Consider the following 12,475-nt stretch of genomic DNA (forward strand, 5'->3'; position numbering starts at 1 on the left):
AGGGTAAAAAATTAAATTTCACAAACAACATTTTTTAATATTAGAGACGTTTTTATACATTTCTTGTTTCTAGTACCTGAGATCAATGAGTCATAAAATATATTAAGGTCTTTACAAAAAAAAATTAAAACAGGGAGTAATAGACATTATTTTTGTTTTATGTATATGGAACTTCCCAAGAAGTATTATTTCTGAAGGATCATGTGACACTGAAGACTGGAGTGATGATGCTAAAAAGTCAGCGTTGAAATCACAGGAATAAATTACATTTTCAAATATATTTAAACAGAAAACAGTTATTTTAAATAATAATAATTTTACTGTTATTGCTGTACTTTGGATCAAATAAATGCAGGCTTGGTGAACAAAAGAGATTGATTTAAAAAACTTTACAAATCTTTTGATTTGTAGTGTGCATTATTACACAAATTACAAATTTATTTGTAAAATTACTAATTTATTTGTTTATTTGCTAATTTATTTTCATTTAGCAAATATAAGGTCTATTCATTTATTTATTTTGCCTATTATAATTGTAACCTATAGGCATGTTTCGTATTCTTCAATGAATAAACAAGTAAACAAATAAATCTGTGCGGTCGAATAATTACAGAATTTTGACTAATTGGACCTTTCTCACATTTCCGGGGTTCTCAGCGGAAGTCGTCATAGTTGGGTAAAATCCGAGAGCAGTGAATGGGTACCACAAATATATTTTTTGCATTCCCATTTGCTTAAATAGCAAAAGAAAAACTACACGATAGTGTTTTCACGACTTTCAATCAAAAGAAAAAATTGAGAGAGATTAATATCGGCAGTCAGAAGAGAGAACAATGTTAAATTTACCGTTCCTCCCATAGACGCGGCATTAGAAACACCCTCACATAGCGTTAAATAGTTTTTTTGTAACTTGATGAAAAGGTGATATAATACAAAGTATAGTGTTATAAATACACATACATATTTTTAAAAATCAAAATATAAAAAAGTTTAAAGGATTTATGATGATGATGACCGTTAAAACGCGTCATCACAGGCTTGTGAAAAGGGTCCGTTATAAAAACGAATGAAAACATCTTCGTCAGTAATGCAGTGTGAAGTGTTGTGAATATCGCCACACGGTGGCGTTTCTACATGTGTGTTCGCGCGGGAAATGACCTGCAGATTGTCTTATTTTTTCCGGTGACATCTGTGAGATCCTGTCTTGGAAAATCTCACTTGTTTTATTGTCAAAGTACGAGGACATTTGCAAAGTATGAACATATATTTTTGTGGAAGCATCCGCGGAGGGAGACAGGACGTGAATATTTACCAGAGAATAGTGAAGAAGTTACAGCAGTATGGCAAAGTTTTGACAGAGCATGTGAGCTATGACAGTCTGTCTGCAAAGGGTGATTCACTTTTACTCTCTTTCTCTTCAGTTTAGGCAATCTCCTATTATAGGACTTCTATTTCTAGTATCTGTGTGTCTATCTAGCATTGTTTGGTGTGCGAACGACTGCAAATAATCACATAGCGCTAACAGATGATTGCAGGTCAGCACTGAACATGCATGCTCTTGGTCCAGGTGAAGATGCGGTTTTGGATGGAGATAAAGCCATTCATGATCGAGATGTGGAGTGGCTGATGATGTCTGATGGTGAGAGATCATACGACATGTTCATACTTCATTGCATTTATACATTTGACAAAACACTTTAAAGTGATTAAATTAATGTGATTCTCTAAAACTGGTTGTTCTGCTGGACACCGGTGTGAACTTGAGAAAAACTGACTTCATACATCCACTAAAGTCACCACAACCCCATATGAACGCTTAATAACTGATATTTTGTTATCCATTGCTGTAATATTAATTTTTAATTATGACCTCAGTGTCTAAGTACTTTATGGGGCCACTGTAGCATATTAAAATGACCATTGTGAGATACATATTTTATTAATGTAAAGAGGCAACGTGCATTAATAATAAACCCTGTAATGCCTGAAATTATGTCTAGATATATCCGTGTGTGTGTGTGTGTATGTGTGTGTGTGAAGAGTTCATTTGCAAAAACAGGTAACTGTTTTTAACAATTTTCAAAAATCATGTTTTTTCATTGTGCATTTCAATTAATCTCAATCAAACTTAAGTTAGGTTATTTTGATATAAGTAAATAAGTAAAAAATACAGCTAACTACAGCTAAATATAGCTATGTATATGTATATATATATATGTATATATATATGTATATATACGTGTATATATATATATATATATATATATGAATATACATATATATATACGTGTATATATATATATATATATATATATATATATATATATATATATGAATATATGAATATATATATATATATATATATATATATATGAATATACATATATATATATATACGTATATATATATATATATATATATATATATGAAGGGTTCAGATGCAAAAGCCTCTAAATCCATCTGTCATTTTTCTTTAAAATTTGCATTTCTTTCTGGCTACTTTGTATAGGTTTCTGTGTAAGTACTGGTACTTCTGATTGGGCTGAGGCTGGAATTTAGCGAGTAAAAGTATTTGATGGACGTATAATATGTGTCAGGAGATTTCACTCAGTATCATTATCCATTACATTATCTCATTTTTGACCGAGATGGCTTTTAGCTGGTTTTGCATCTGAACTCTTTTATATATACACTACCGTTCAAAAGTTTGGGGTCAGTACATTTTTATTGTTTGTTTCTTTTTTTTTTTTTTTAAGAAATTAATACTTTTATTCACCAAGAATGTATTAAGTTAATAATTAAAAGTTTATTAAAAGTTAATAATAAATAATTTACATTGTTATAAAATATTTATATTTTGAATAAACACTGTACTTTTTAAACTTGTTATTCATGAAAGAATCCTGAAAAAAAAAAATCACAGGTTCCAAAAAAATATTTGGCAGCACAACTGTTGATATTATCCAACATTGATCATTCTAATAATAAATCTGCATATTAGAATGATTTCTGAAGGATCATGTGACACTTAAGACTGGAGTAACAGCTGATAAAAATTCAGCTTTTCATCACAGGAATAAATTCTATTTTAAAGTATGTTAAAATAAAAAACATTATTTTATATTGTAAAAACATTTTGCAATATTACTGTTTTTTTTTCTATATTTTAATCAAATAAATGCAGCCTTGATGAGCATAAGAGACTTCTTTAAAGACTATTACAAGTCTTACTGACCCCAAACTTTTGAACGGTAGTGTGTATATATATATATACAGTGCTGCTTGAAAGTTTGTGAAACTTTTAGAATTTTCTATATTTCTGCATAATTATAATTAAAATCATCATCAGATTTTCACACAAGCCTTGAAAGTAGACAAAGAGAATCCAGTCAAACAAAGGAGACAAAAATATATACTTTGTCTTTTATTCATTGAGAAAAATTATCCAGTGTTACATCTGTGAGTGACATAAGTATGTGAATCTTTGCTTTCGGTATCTGGTGTGACCCCCTAAGCAGCACTAATTATATTATTGTTTTGAATATAAAATTTAGAACACAGAAATATTAAATGATAGAAATAACAGAATGACACTTGTAAATGTGTGACTAATATTGCCAGTAGGTGGCAGCAAGTCACTGTTTTAACGACAGTCGTTGAATCATTTATTTAATCTGATTCATTCAAAAACCAAGAAACTCTTTTTATGAATGGGTCATTGAATCAAAAATGCTTTAAAAAAATGCAAATCATTCAGTACCAAAACACCACAGTGTGCAGAGATGCACCACATTTCTTTCTTTAGATGTTAGAACTAGAGCAAAAAGACAATATTTTTAAAATCACTTAACTTAATTTTTTTTTTATTGAATTGTTGCCCTGACACTTGTGCCACTGATCATGCAAAATGCTAATCATGCATATAATCGCCTAGAAGGTCTGTGATTTGTTGCTACAGTAACAATAACCTAATTTTGACTGATGAGATCGGTATTATGAAGTTATACAGTAAGATACCTGAAGCAGCTCCTTTTAGCTGTTTAAGTGCTGGTTTAATAGAAATCATTTTCATGCGCATGAAAACTCTTCATGCGCACAAGACATGGTAATAAAAACATTCAAGGCTTTACTGAAAATATTCGGGGCTTCAGCCCCCTTAGCCCACCCCAACCACTTCAACTTTATGATGTTGGCTGGTTTCGTCCTACAAACTGCTTGCTTCAGGTCCTTCCACAACGTTTCACTTGGATTAAGGTCTGGACTTTGACTCGGCTGTTCCAAAACATTAACTTTGTTTTTCTTTAACCATTCTTTGGTAGAATGATTTGTGTGCTTGGGGTCATTGTATTGCTGCATGACCCACTTCCTCTTGAGATACAGTTCATGGACAGATGTCCTGACATTTCGCTTTTTGTTCGTATAATTCAGAATTCATTGTTCCATCAATGATGGCAAGTCGTCCTAGCCCAGATGCAGCAAAATAGGCCCAAACCATGATACTGCCACCACGTTTCAAAGATGGGATAAGGTTTTTATGCTGAAATGCAGTGTTTTCCTTTCTCCAGACATCACGCTTCTCATTTAAACCAAAAAGCTCTATTTTGGTCTTATCTGTCCACAAATTTCTTCAGTAGCCCTCCGGCTTGTTCACATGATCTTAAGATGGGCAGCAGTGTTCTTTTTGGAGAGCAGTGGCTTTCTTGCAACTCTGCCATTCACACCATGGTTGTTCAGTGTTCTCCTGATGGTGGACTCATAACATAACATTGGCTAGAGAGGCCTTAGAAGTGACCCTGGGTGCCTTAACATGTCTTGGTTGGGGTGGGGGTGGGGTTGTCTTCTGGGAAACATGTAAGTATCTTCTGTAGCTTTTGAAGGACAATACTTAAAGGAGAAGTCCACTTCCAGAACAACAATTTACAAATAATTTACTCACCCCCTTGTCATCCAAGATGTTCATGTCTTTCTGTCTTCAGTCGTGAAGAAATTATGTGTTTTGAGGAAAACATTTCAGGATTTTTCTTCATATAATGGACTTCATTGGTGCCCCAGATTTTGAACTTCCAAAATGTAGTTTAAATGCAGCTTCAAAGGGCTCTAAATGATCCCAGCCGAGGAAGAAGGGTCTTATCTAGCGAAATGATCTGCCATTTTTTGGTTTTTCGGAAAATAAACATTTGCATACTTTTTAAGCACAAAAGCTCATGTAGCACAGGCTCTGGGATGCACTTTCACGTATTATTGAATCACGTCGAAAGGTCACAGGGAACGTAGGTGGAACTACAAACCCAGTGTTTACAAAGCGAACACGCAAAGACTAAGAAAGTGCAAGAAAGTCAAACGCTGTTTACAAACAAATAGGTGCCACAATGTTGGACAATTCTGAAGTTGTAGGAGACAATAACATGGAGTTTTTTGACATACTCTACCTTTTTGAGCTGGAGTACACAGACGATAAACGTGTGGTGATTCGAAGACGTGATTCGTAGTAGTGATGGGAAGTTCGGATCATTTTACCTACTCTGACCTTTGAGTCTCGTTCAGCAAAATGAACAAATCTTTTTTCCGAGTCATTTCATTCATTTTAGTAAAATCAGCATCACGTGACAGCCCCATAAGATGAACGAACGAAACGAAAAACCCGAAGACTTGAAACAGGTGAACTAACTCCAGTACAGTAGGACCTACAGTAACAACCTAATAGGATGTTGGGCATGCACAACTGAACGAATCACTCCCCGAGACGACTCGTTTCTTCCTGAGTCACATTAAAGATTCTTTGAAAAGGAACGAATTGTTCAAGAACGACCCGTAGATGCGCATCCTAGAGCCTGTGCTACATGAGCTTTTGTGCTTAAAAAGTATACAAATTTTTATTTTTTCAAAAAAAATGACCGATTGTTTTGCTAGATAAGACCCTTCTTTCTCAACTGGGATCATTTAGAGCCCTTTGAAGCTGCATTTAAACTGTATTTTGGAAGTTCAAATTCGGGGCACCAATGAAGTCGATTATATATCCTGAAATGTTTTCCTCAAAAACCATAATTTTTATTACGACTGACGACAGAAAGACATGAACATCTTGGATGACAAGGGGGTGAGTAAATTATTTGTAAATTGTTGCTCTGGAAGTGGACTTCTCCTGTAAAGAAAAAAATATGATATTTAGGCAAAATAAGAAAAATGTACACATCTTCATTCTGTTCGAAAGTTTTCACCCCCCCCCCCAGCTCTTAATGCATTGTTTTTCCTTCTGAAGCTTAAGTGAGTGTTTGAACCTTCTGTAAAAGTTGCATATGAGTCCCTCAGTTGTCCTCAGTGTGAAAAGATGGATCGCAAAATTATACAGTCATCACTGGAAAGGGTTCAAATACACAAAAATGCTGAAAAGCCAAAGAATTTGTGGGACCTGAAGGATTTTTCTGAAGAACAGCAGGCAGTTTAACTGTTCAGGACAAACAAGGGACTCATGAACAACTATCACTAAACAAAAAAAAAAACACAGCTGTGGATCATTCAGGTAACAACACAGTATTAGGACTCAAGCGTATGTAAACTTTTGAACGGGGTCATTTTTATAAATTCAACAATTTTCTCTCGTGGACTATATGTAAATGTCTTTTATGTGAAATATCTTACTCAGGTCAGTAATTAAAAACAAAAAACAGCTGCTTTTATATGATCAAATAATAAACATTTTGCAGATTCTGCAATGTGTATGTAAACTTTTGACCTCAGCTGTGTATTACTTTATTCCTTTAACATTAACCATGTTCTCTGTTGCCCCTAACTGTTTTAATTATGTGATGTTGTATCAGGCTCCATCCCAGTCTTAGTGATTCAGTGCAGTTTTCTGTTTCTGTCTCAGTGATAGTAGCTGAGGTGACACAGCCGTCTCTAGGAGTCGGTTATGAGCTCGGCCGAGCTGTGGCAGCAAACAAGAGGGTTTTCTGTCTCTTCAGACCTTCTTCTGGAAAAGGTATTCAACTTTCTCCCAGATCAAAAGTGACCCTGGTTTTAACAGGTTTTATGAGATTCACCCAGATGTTTAAATAGATATCCACAAAGATATTTTTCATCTCCCACCCTCCAGTGCTGTCTGCCATGATCAGAGGAGCATCCACAAACTCGCTCTTCCAAGTCCAGGACTACACAGAGGATGAAGTTGAGAGCATCTTGGAGAAATATTTTGATAGTATCAAGAACTTATAAGCACATTTCAGCAATTCATAACAGATAAGCACAACTTTTATATGCTAATCCTCTCATTTTAAGTCGGTAGGACAGTTTTCCTTTGGTGGGCATGAACATTTTACATTACAAATTCAGTGAAAATGTGAATTTTGAGGTGTATTGTTACTTGCATGTGAATAAATCTGTTTCAGCTAAACACTGGTGTTACATTGGGTCTTATACTGTAAATAAATGGGTGGTCCATTAATATCACACAGGGATATCCACAAACGGTCATTGTTTTGAATTGTCCACCAGGGGTCACTTGATGTCTTTTTTCTAAAGCATTCAAAGTGCACAGATAAAGTAGGTTAATTAAATTCACAACTTTAAAATGTCACAATATGAACAATAAGTTTTGCAAGCTCAAAAAAGTGTTCATGACATGCATTATGAATTGGCGTGTGTTGCATAGAAAAGTTAATTTAATCATGGCAACTACTATACAAAGACTGATTTAGACATGAAGTTCAACTATTACACAGTTAAAAACTTTAATACACACAGTTCTGTATAAAAATACACATAACAATAAAAAACAAATATACATTTCACCAATAAATTACATAAATAAATTATATTTACACTTTAGAATACTGTTGTTAATGTATCATGTATGACAAAAATCGTTCCAGTGAAATTTATATTACTAAACTGATTAAAAGAGCATCACTATAATGTTAATGGGAGCATTACATAGTCATTTTAAAAAGTCGATAAAGCAAATATTCAAAGAATAAAACTTGCTTGGCATATACTCAGTCACATTGAAATATTTTACAGTTTTAACACTTGGTGAAAATGGCTACACATACATCTGAAATTAAAAGCGCTTTTAGTAATGTGGCTTGATTATATACATACAGTACTAATGTAACACACAATGGAAGTTTTAAAATATATATATGTATATGGGTGATTTAGTGCTTCCCTTTATTTTACATGCAGCCCATCAGTGCTACTGTTTACTCTTTGAGTACAAACATCATATCAACAAATATAGTAGTTCCCAGGCTGTGCGTACCTTGAAGTCAACATGAAACAACCCACCTTACCTTCATAATGTGACATACTGTTTTTCCAGGTGATACAGTATCTTAAAATGAGAACAGGGGTAAGGTGTGATTCAATTTGATCTATTTTTATTTTAACCTACTGGATATTGAAAAGTGCTCTCTATATAAAAACTACAAAATCCCTGAAACACAAGGTAAACAAATTCCTGAGTCTGTTTCCTCTAAAATAGTTCTCTAATTCATTTATTTATTATTTGTTATTATTTATTTAGAACTTTTTGGGGGTAAAAAGTTAATGTGTTTACTAAAATGACCATCAATAAGCAATACATTTGTTATATTATTTATTAATCTTTGTTAATGTTAGTAAAAATACAACTGTTCATTGTTAGTTCAGATTAGTTTAGGCCTACTGAATAATATTAAGATACGTTTGAATTTAATTACTAATTTTTATAAAATCTTTTGAGAATTTTTTCGTTGTTAGTTGATGTTAATGGAACTTACGGTAAAGTTTTTGGCATCCGTTGGCTAAGGTTGGTATTGCATGATTACGGTTAGCATTTTTTTCCCCTCATATGTTGCCTTTACTATGGAAAAAAGGTTAAAGACAAAATGTACAGAGAAAAAAAAAAATTAAAGAGACTGTTCACCCACAAATGAAAATTAGCCCATGATTTACTCATCCTCAAACCATCCTAGGTATATATGACTTTCTTCTATCAGACTAATATAATCAGAGTTATGTAAAAAAAATATCTTCCAAGCTTTATAATGGCAGTGAATGGTTTGTTGAGATTTTGAAGTCCAATAAAGTGCATAAATAAAAAGTGCTCCACACAGCTGCTGGCATTCAATAAAGGCCTTCTAAAGCAAACTGATGCATTTTTGAAAAAAAAAAAAAAAATCTGTATTTAAAACTCCCCTGCGCTTCCAGTTTGCGCTATGCCTATGTCCTACATCATCTGTAAAGAATACAGTTTATAAAGTTTCTTTATAAGACTTCAAAATCTCAACACCCATTCACTGCCATTATAAAGCTTGGAAGACCCAGGACATTTTTTAATATGACAATATGAAAAGAAGAAAGAAGAACCTGAAAGAAGAAAGTCATATACAGTTGAGGTCAAATGTTTACATAAACCTTGCAGAATCTGCAAAACGTTAATTATTTTACAAAATTAAGAAGAATCATACAAAATGCATGTTATTTTTTTATTTATATGCTTTATATCAGGGGTGCCCGACCCTGTACCTGGAGATCGACCTTCCTGCAGAGTTTAGTTCTAACCCTAATCAAACACACCTGTCTGTAATTATCAAGTGCTCCTTGAGATCCTAATTAACTGGTTCAGGTGTGTTTGGTCAGGGTTGGAGCTGAACTCTGCATGAAAGCTGATCTCCAGGACCAGGGTTGAGCACCCCTGCTTTATATGCTTCAGAAGGAAACACAGTGCATTAAGAGCTAGGGGGTGAAAACTTTTTGAATTTGAAGATCAGGGTAAATTCAACTTATTTTGTTTTCTGGGAAACATAGGTATCTTCTGTAGCTTCTGAAGAGCAGTACTAAATGGAAAAACATATGATGTTTAGGCAAAATAAGAAAAATGCACACATCTTCATTCTGTTCAAAAGTTTACACGCCCCATCTCTTAATGCATTGTTTTTCCTTCTGGAGCATCAGTGAGTGTTTGAACCTTCTGTAATAGTTGCATATGAGTCCCTCAGTTGTCCTCAGTGTGAAAAGATCATGCAGTCATTGCATGAAAGGGTTCAAATACACAAAAAGACTGAAAAACCAAAGAATTTGTTGGATCTGAAGGATTTTTCTGAAGAACAGCAGGCAGTTTAACTGTTCAGGACAAACGGGATTCATGAACAACTATCACTAAACAAATAAAACACAGCTGTGGATCATTCAGGTAACAACACTACATGTAAACATCTTATTTGTGAAATATGTTTTACGGGTCAGTACTAAATAAAAAACAACATGCATTTTTGTTTTATCTCTCTTATTTTGGTAAAATAATTAACATTCTGCAGATTCTGCAAGGTGTATGTAAACGTTTGACCTCAACTGTACACTTAGGATGGCTTGAGGGTGAGTAATTTTCATTTTTGGGTGAACCATTACTTAAAGAACAAAAAATATTTTAAGGTTAAAAAAAAAAAAATGGGAGGAGGAAACAGACTGAGGAAGGCACTAAGACACTCTGTAGTTCAGGGTTTCTATCAAAAAATATTGCTTGCTGAGAGCAAAACGTTCTTCAGAGGCAGAGCAAGAACATTTCTGATGAAATATTACACAGACAAGCATTTCTTATCTTCTGGAATAATGTTCCAAGATCCCGTAAGAGCATTATTGATTTCATGTTGACTCTAACTGACCTAATGTTCCCTCAGCAGTACATGCCTCACTTGTGGCATCTTTAATAAAATAAAAAAATACGAATTGGTTCTTTATTTCTGTGTAATCGCTCTGGACAACAACCACCTGCTTTCAGCGACCAACTCTCAGATTCATCAGTACCGTCTTTATCTTTAGAGAGGTCAGAAGTGGCCTTTTACTTCAACGAGAGCTGCTGCATGATCTCCGTGGCTAAATGATGTCGGTGTTCAGCCTCTTCTTCTCAAGCTCAGCTGGAGCCGGAGTCTGGAGGAAACTGATCTTGCATTCCTGTTGCGCGGGCACAGAGTTTGTCCGACATCGGTGGAATGGCCGATGGTGAGCGGGGGCTGGTCTGCACTGACAGCGAGCAGATCGGTCCTGGCAATGTCCGCGCAGCACCAGACCAGCTGTTAGCGCCACCACGGCCAAAGTCATGCCGCCCAACACCAGCAGGATGATGAGCTGCAGCTCTGACAGCCCTTCCGCCCCATGCTGAGTCACCACTGAGATTTTGAACGAGCGTCTCTCGTCCCCGCTAGGAGTGGTCCCGTGGGAACGATTGACTGGAGCAGGTTTGCTCTGAGTAACTCTGTCTCCTTCGCTCCTGAACGGAGACACCGCTCGAGGTCCTGACTCCGAGACGGGAATCTCACAAGTTCTTCCAGTGAAACCTGGAGAGCAGAAGCACTGGAAGGTGGAGACTCGGTCTATACAGCGTCCTCCGTTGAGGCAGGGCTGGCTGGCGCAGTCGTCCAGGTTGACGGTGCAGAAACGGCCGGTGAAACCCGCAGGGCACAGGCAGGAAAAACGGTTCACGCCATCCAAACAGGTGGCGCCGTTGGCGCAGGGGCGCATCAGGCAGTCATCCATGTTGGTCTCGCAGCGAGGCCCCGTGAAGCCAGCCAGACATCGACAAGATAGTTCTGGAGCGTAACCACCCAGATCCTCACACAGGCCGCCGTTCTTGCAGGGGGACCTGCAGCAGTAAATATAAGAATTGAAAATATCTGTCGTTTATAATACTAGAAAATCCTTCTTGATTTAAGAATTTTTAGATATTTTGGCTGGAAAAAAGACAAAAAATCTTAGTAAGAAAAGCATTTTTTGCAGTGTATTCAAAATCAGTTCAATTTAAAAAATAAACATCCAAAACTGACTGAATGGAACAACATTTAAAGACTGTGCTACAGTACTACTACAACACAGCAGCAACAAATGTATAGACCAGTTCCTGAAAGAACAACACTTATGAGCCAGGGTTTTTTTTTATGTGAATTAAAAAACACTCATTGTGTTTCTTGTACGCATGTGTCTGTATTCTTGCATGCTATCAAACAGAGTCTACTTTGAAAGGCTATGTGCCGTACGACTGTAGGCATTCCTAACATTTGCATCAGAACTGAAGCATACTTTGGACTCGTCAGATTAATGAACGAATGAGCCTTCCTTTGCACCAATGTCATAAGTTCAGTTCACAGGCAGTGCACAAATTGATTGATTATGTATCTGGAATGCAATGTAAAGCCCAACGTATACCTCGATTTTTATGTGTACACTAGGGTGTGCATACAGTGAGTTATGACACAGACTTCATCATATGCATGCTGTGCGCATACAAATCCAATTTTTCTAATTACTCATACTCTGTATGCTCAGCACACAAGTGCACCTTGATTTTTTTTATTGCACTAATTAGTTGGTCCCCCAGGTGGCGACTTTGCCTGAAGAGATGAAACAGCATCAAACTTTTGGAGGCTGTGACAGTGAAAGGAGGGGTTAAGATTTTATGAATTTTGTGATGGGGTTAAAAGTTACCAGTAACTCTAGTTTAAAA

At 35.6% G+C, this 12,475-nt stretch overlaps 2 protein-coding genes across 6 annotated transcripts in view; one reads left to right on the top strand and one right to left on the bottom strand.

The window, feature by feature from the left end:
- The first annotated feature begins 1,098 nt into the window (after positions 1-1,098).
- dnph1 (2'-deoxynucleoside 5'-phosphate N-hydrolase 1) lies at positions 1,099-7,390 on the top strand. Of its 2 annotated transcripts, none has more exons than XM_051126850.1 (4): positions 1,099-1,391; positions 1,526-1,639; positions 6,869-6,979; positions 7,094-7,390. In XM_051126850.1, exons 1-4 carry the CDS (start codon positions 1,256-1,258, stop codon positions 7,210-7,212), a joined length of 480 nt encoding a protein of 159 aa, XP_050982807.1. In that variant the 5' UTR covers positions 1,099-1,255; the 3' UTR covers positions 7,213-7,390. The 2 variants fall into 2 exon arrangements, with proteins under 2 accessions (XP_050982807.1, XP_050982808.1); XM_051126851.1 differs by having other exon boundaries at positions 1,568-1,639.
- A 1,484-nt stretch (positions 7,391-8,874) lies between these two features.
- The window catches only part of dlk2 (delta-like 2 homolog (Drosophila)), a 45,966-nt gene continuing 42,365 nt past the window's right edge, over positions 8,875-12,475 (bottom strand). For all 4 annotated transcript variants that reach the window (XM_051126848.1, XM_051126849.1, XM_051126846.1 and 1 more), the window contains exon 6: positions 8,875-11,617. In XM_051126848.1, the coding sequence (XP_050982805.1) occupies positions 10,852-11,617 (766 nt within the window). In that variant the 3' untranslated portion in view covers positions 8,875-10,851. The remainder of the gene's footprint in view (positions 11,618-12,475) is intronic.

Source organism: Labeo rohita, chromosome 13, assembly GCF_022985175.1.
Source record: "Labeo rohita strain BAU-BD-2019 chromosome 13, IGBB_LRoh.1.0, whole genome shotgun sequence".
In the NCBI taxonomy this organism is placed as follows: Eukaryota; Metazoa; Chordata; class Actinopteri; order Cypriniformes; family Cyprinidae; genus Labeo; species Labeo rohita.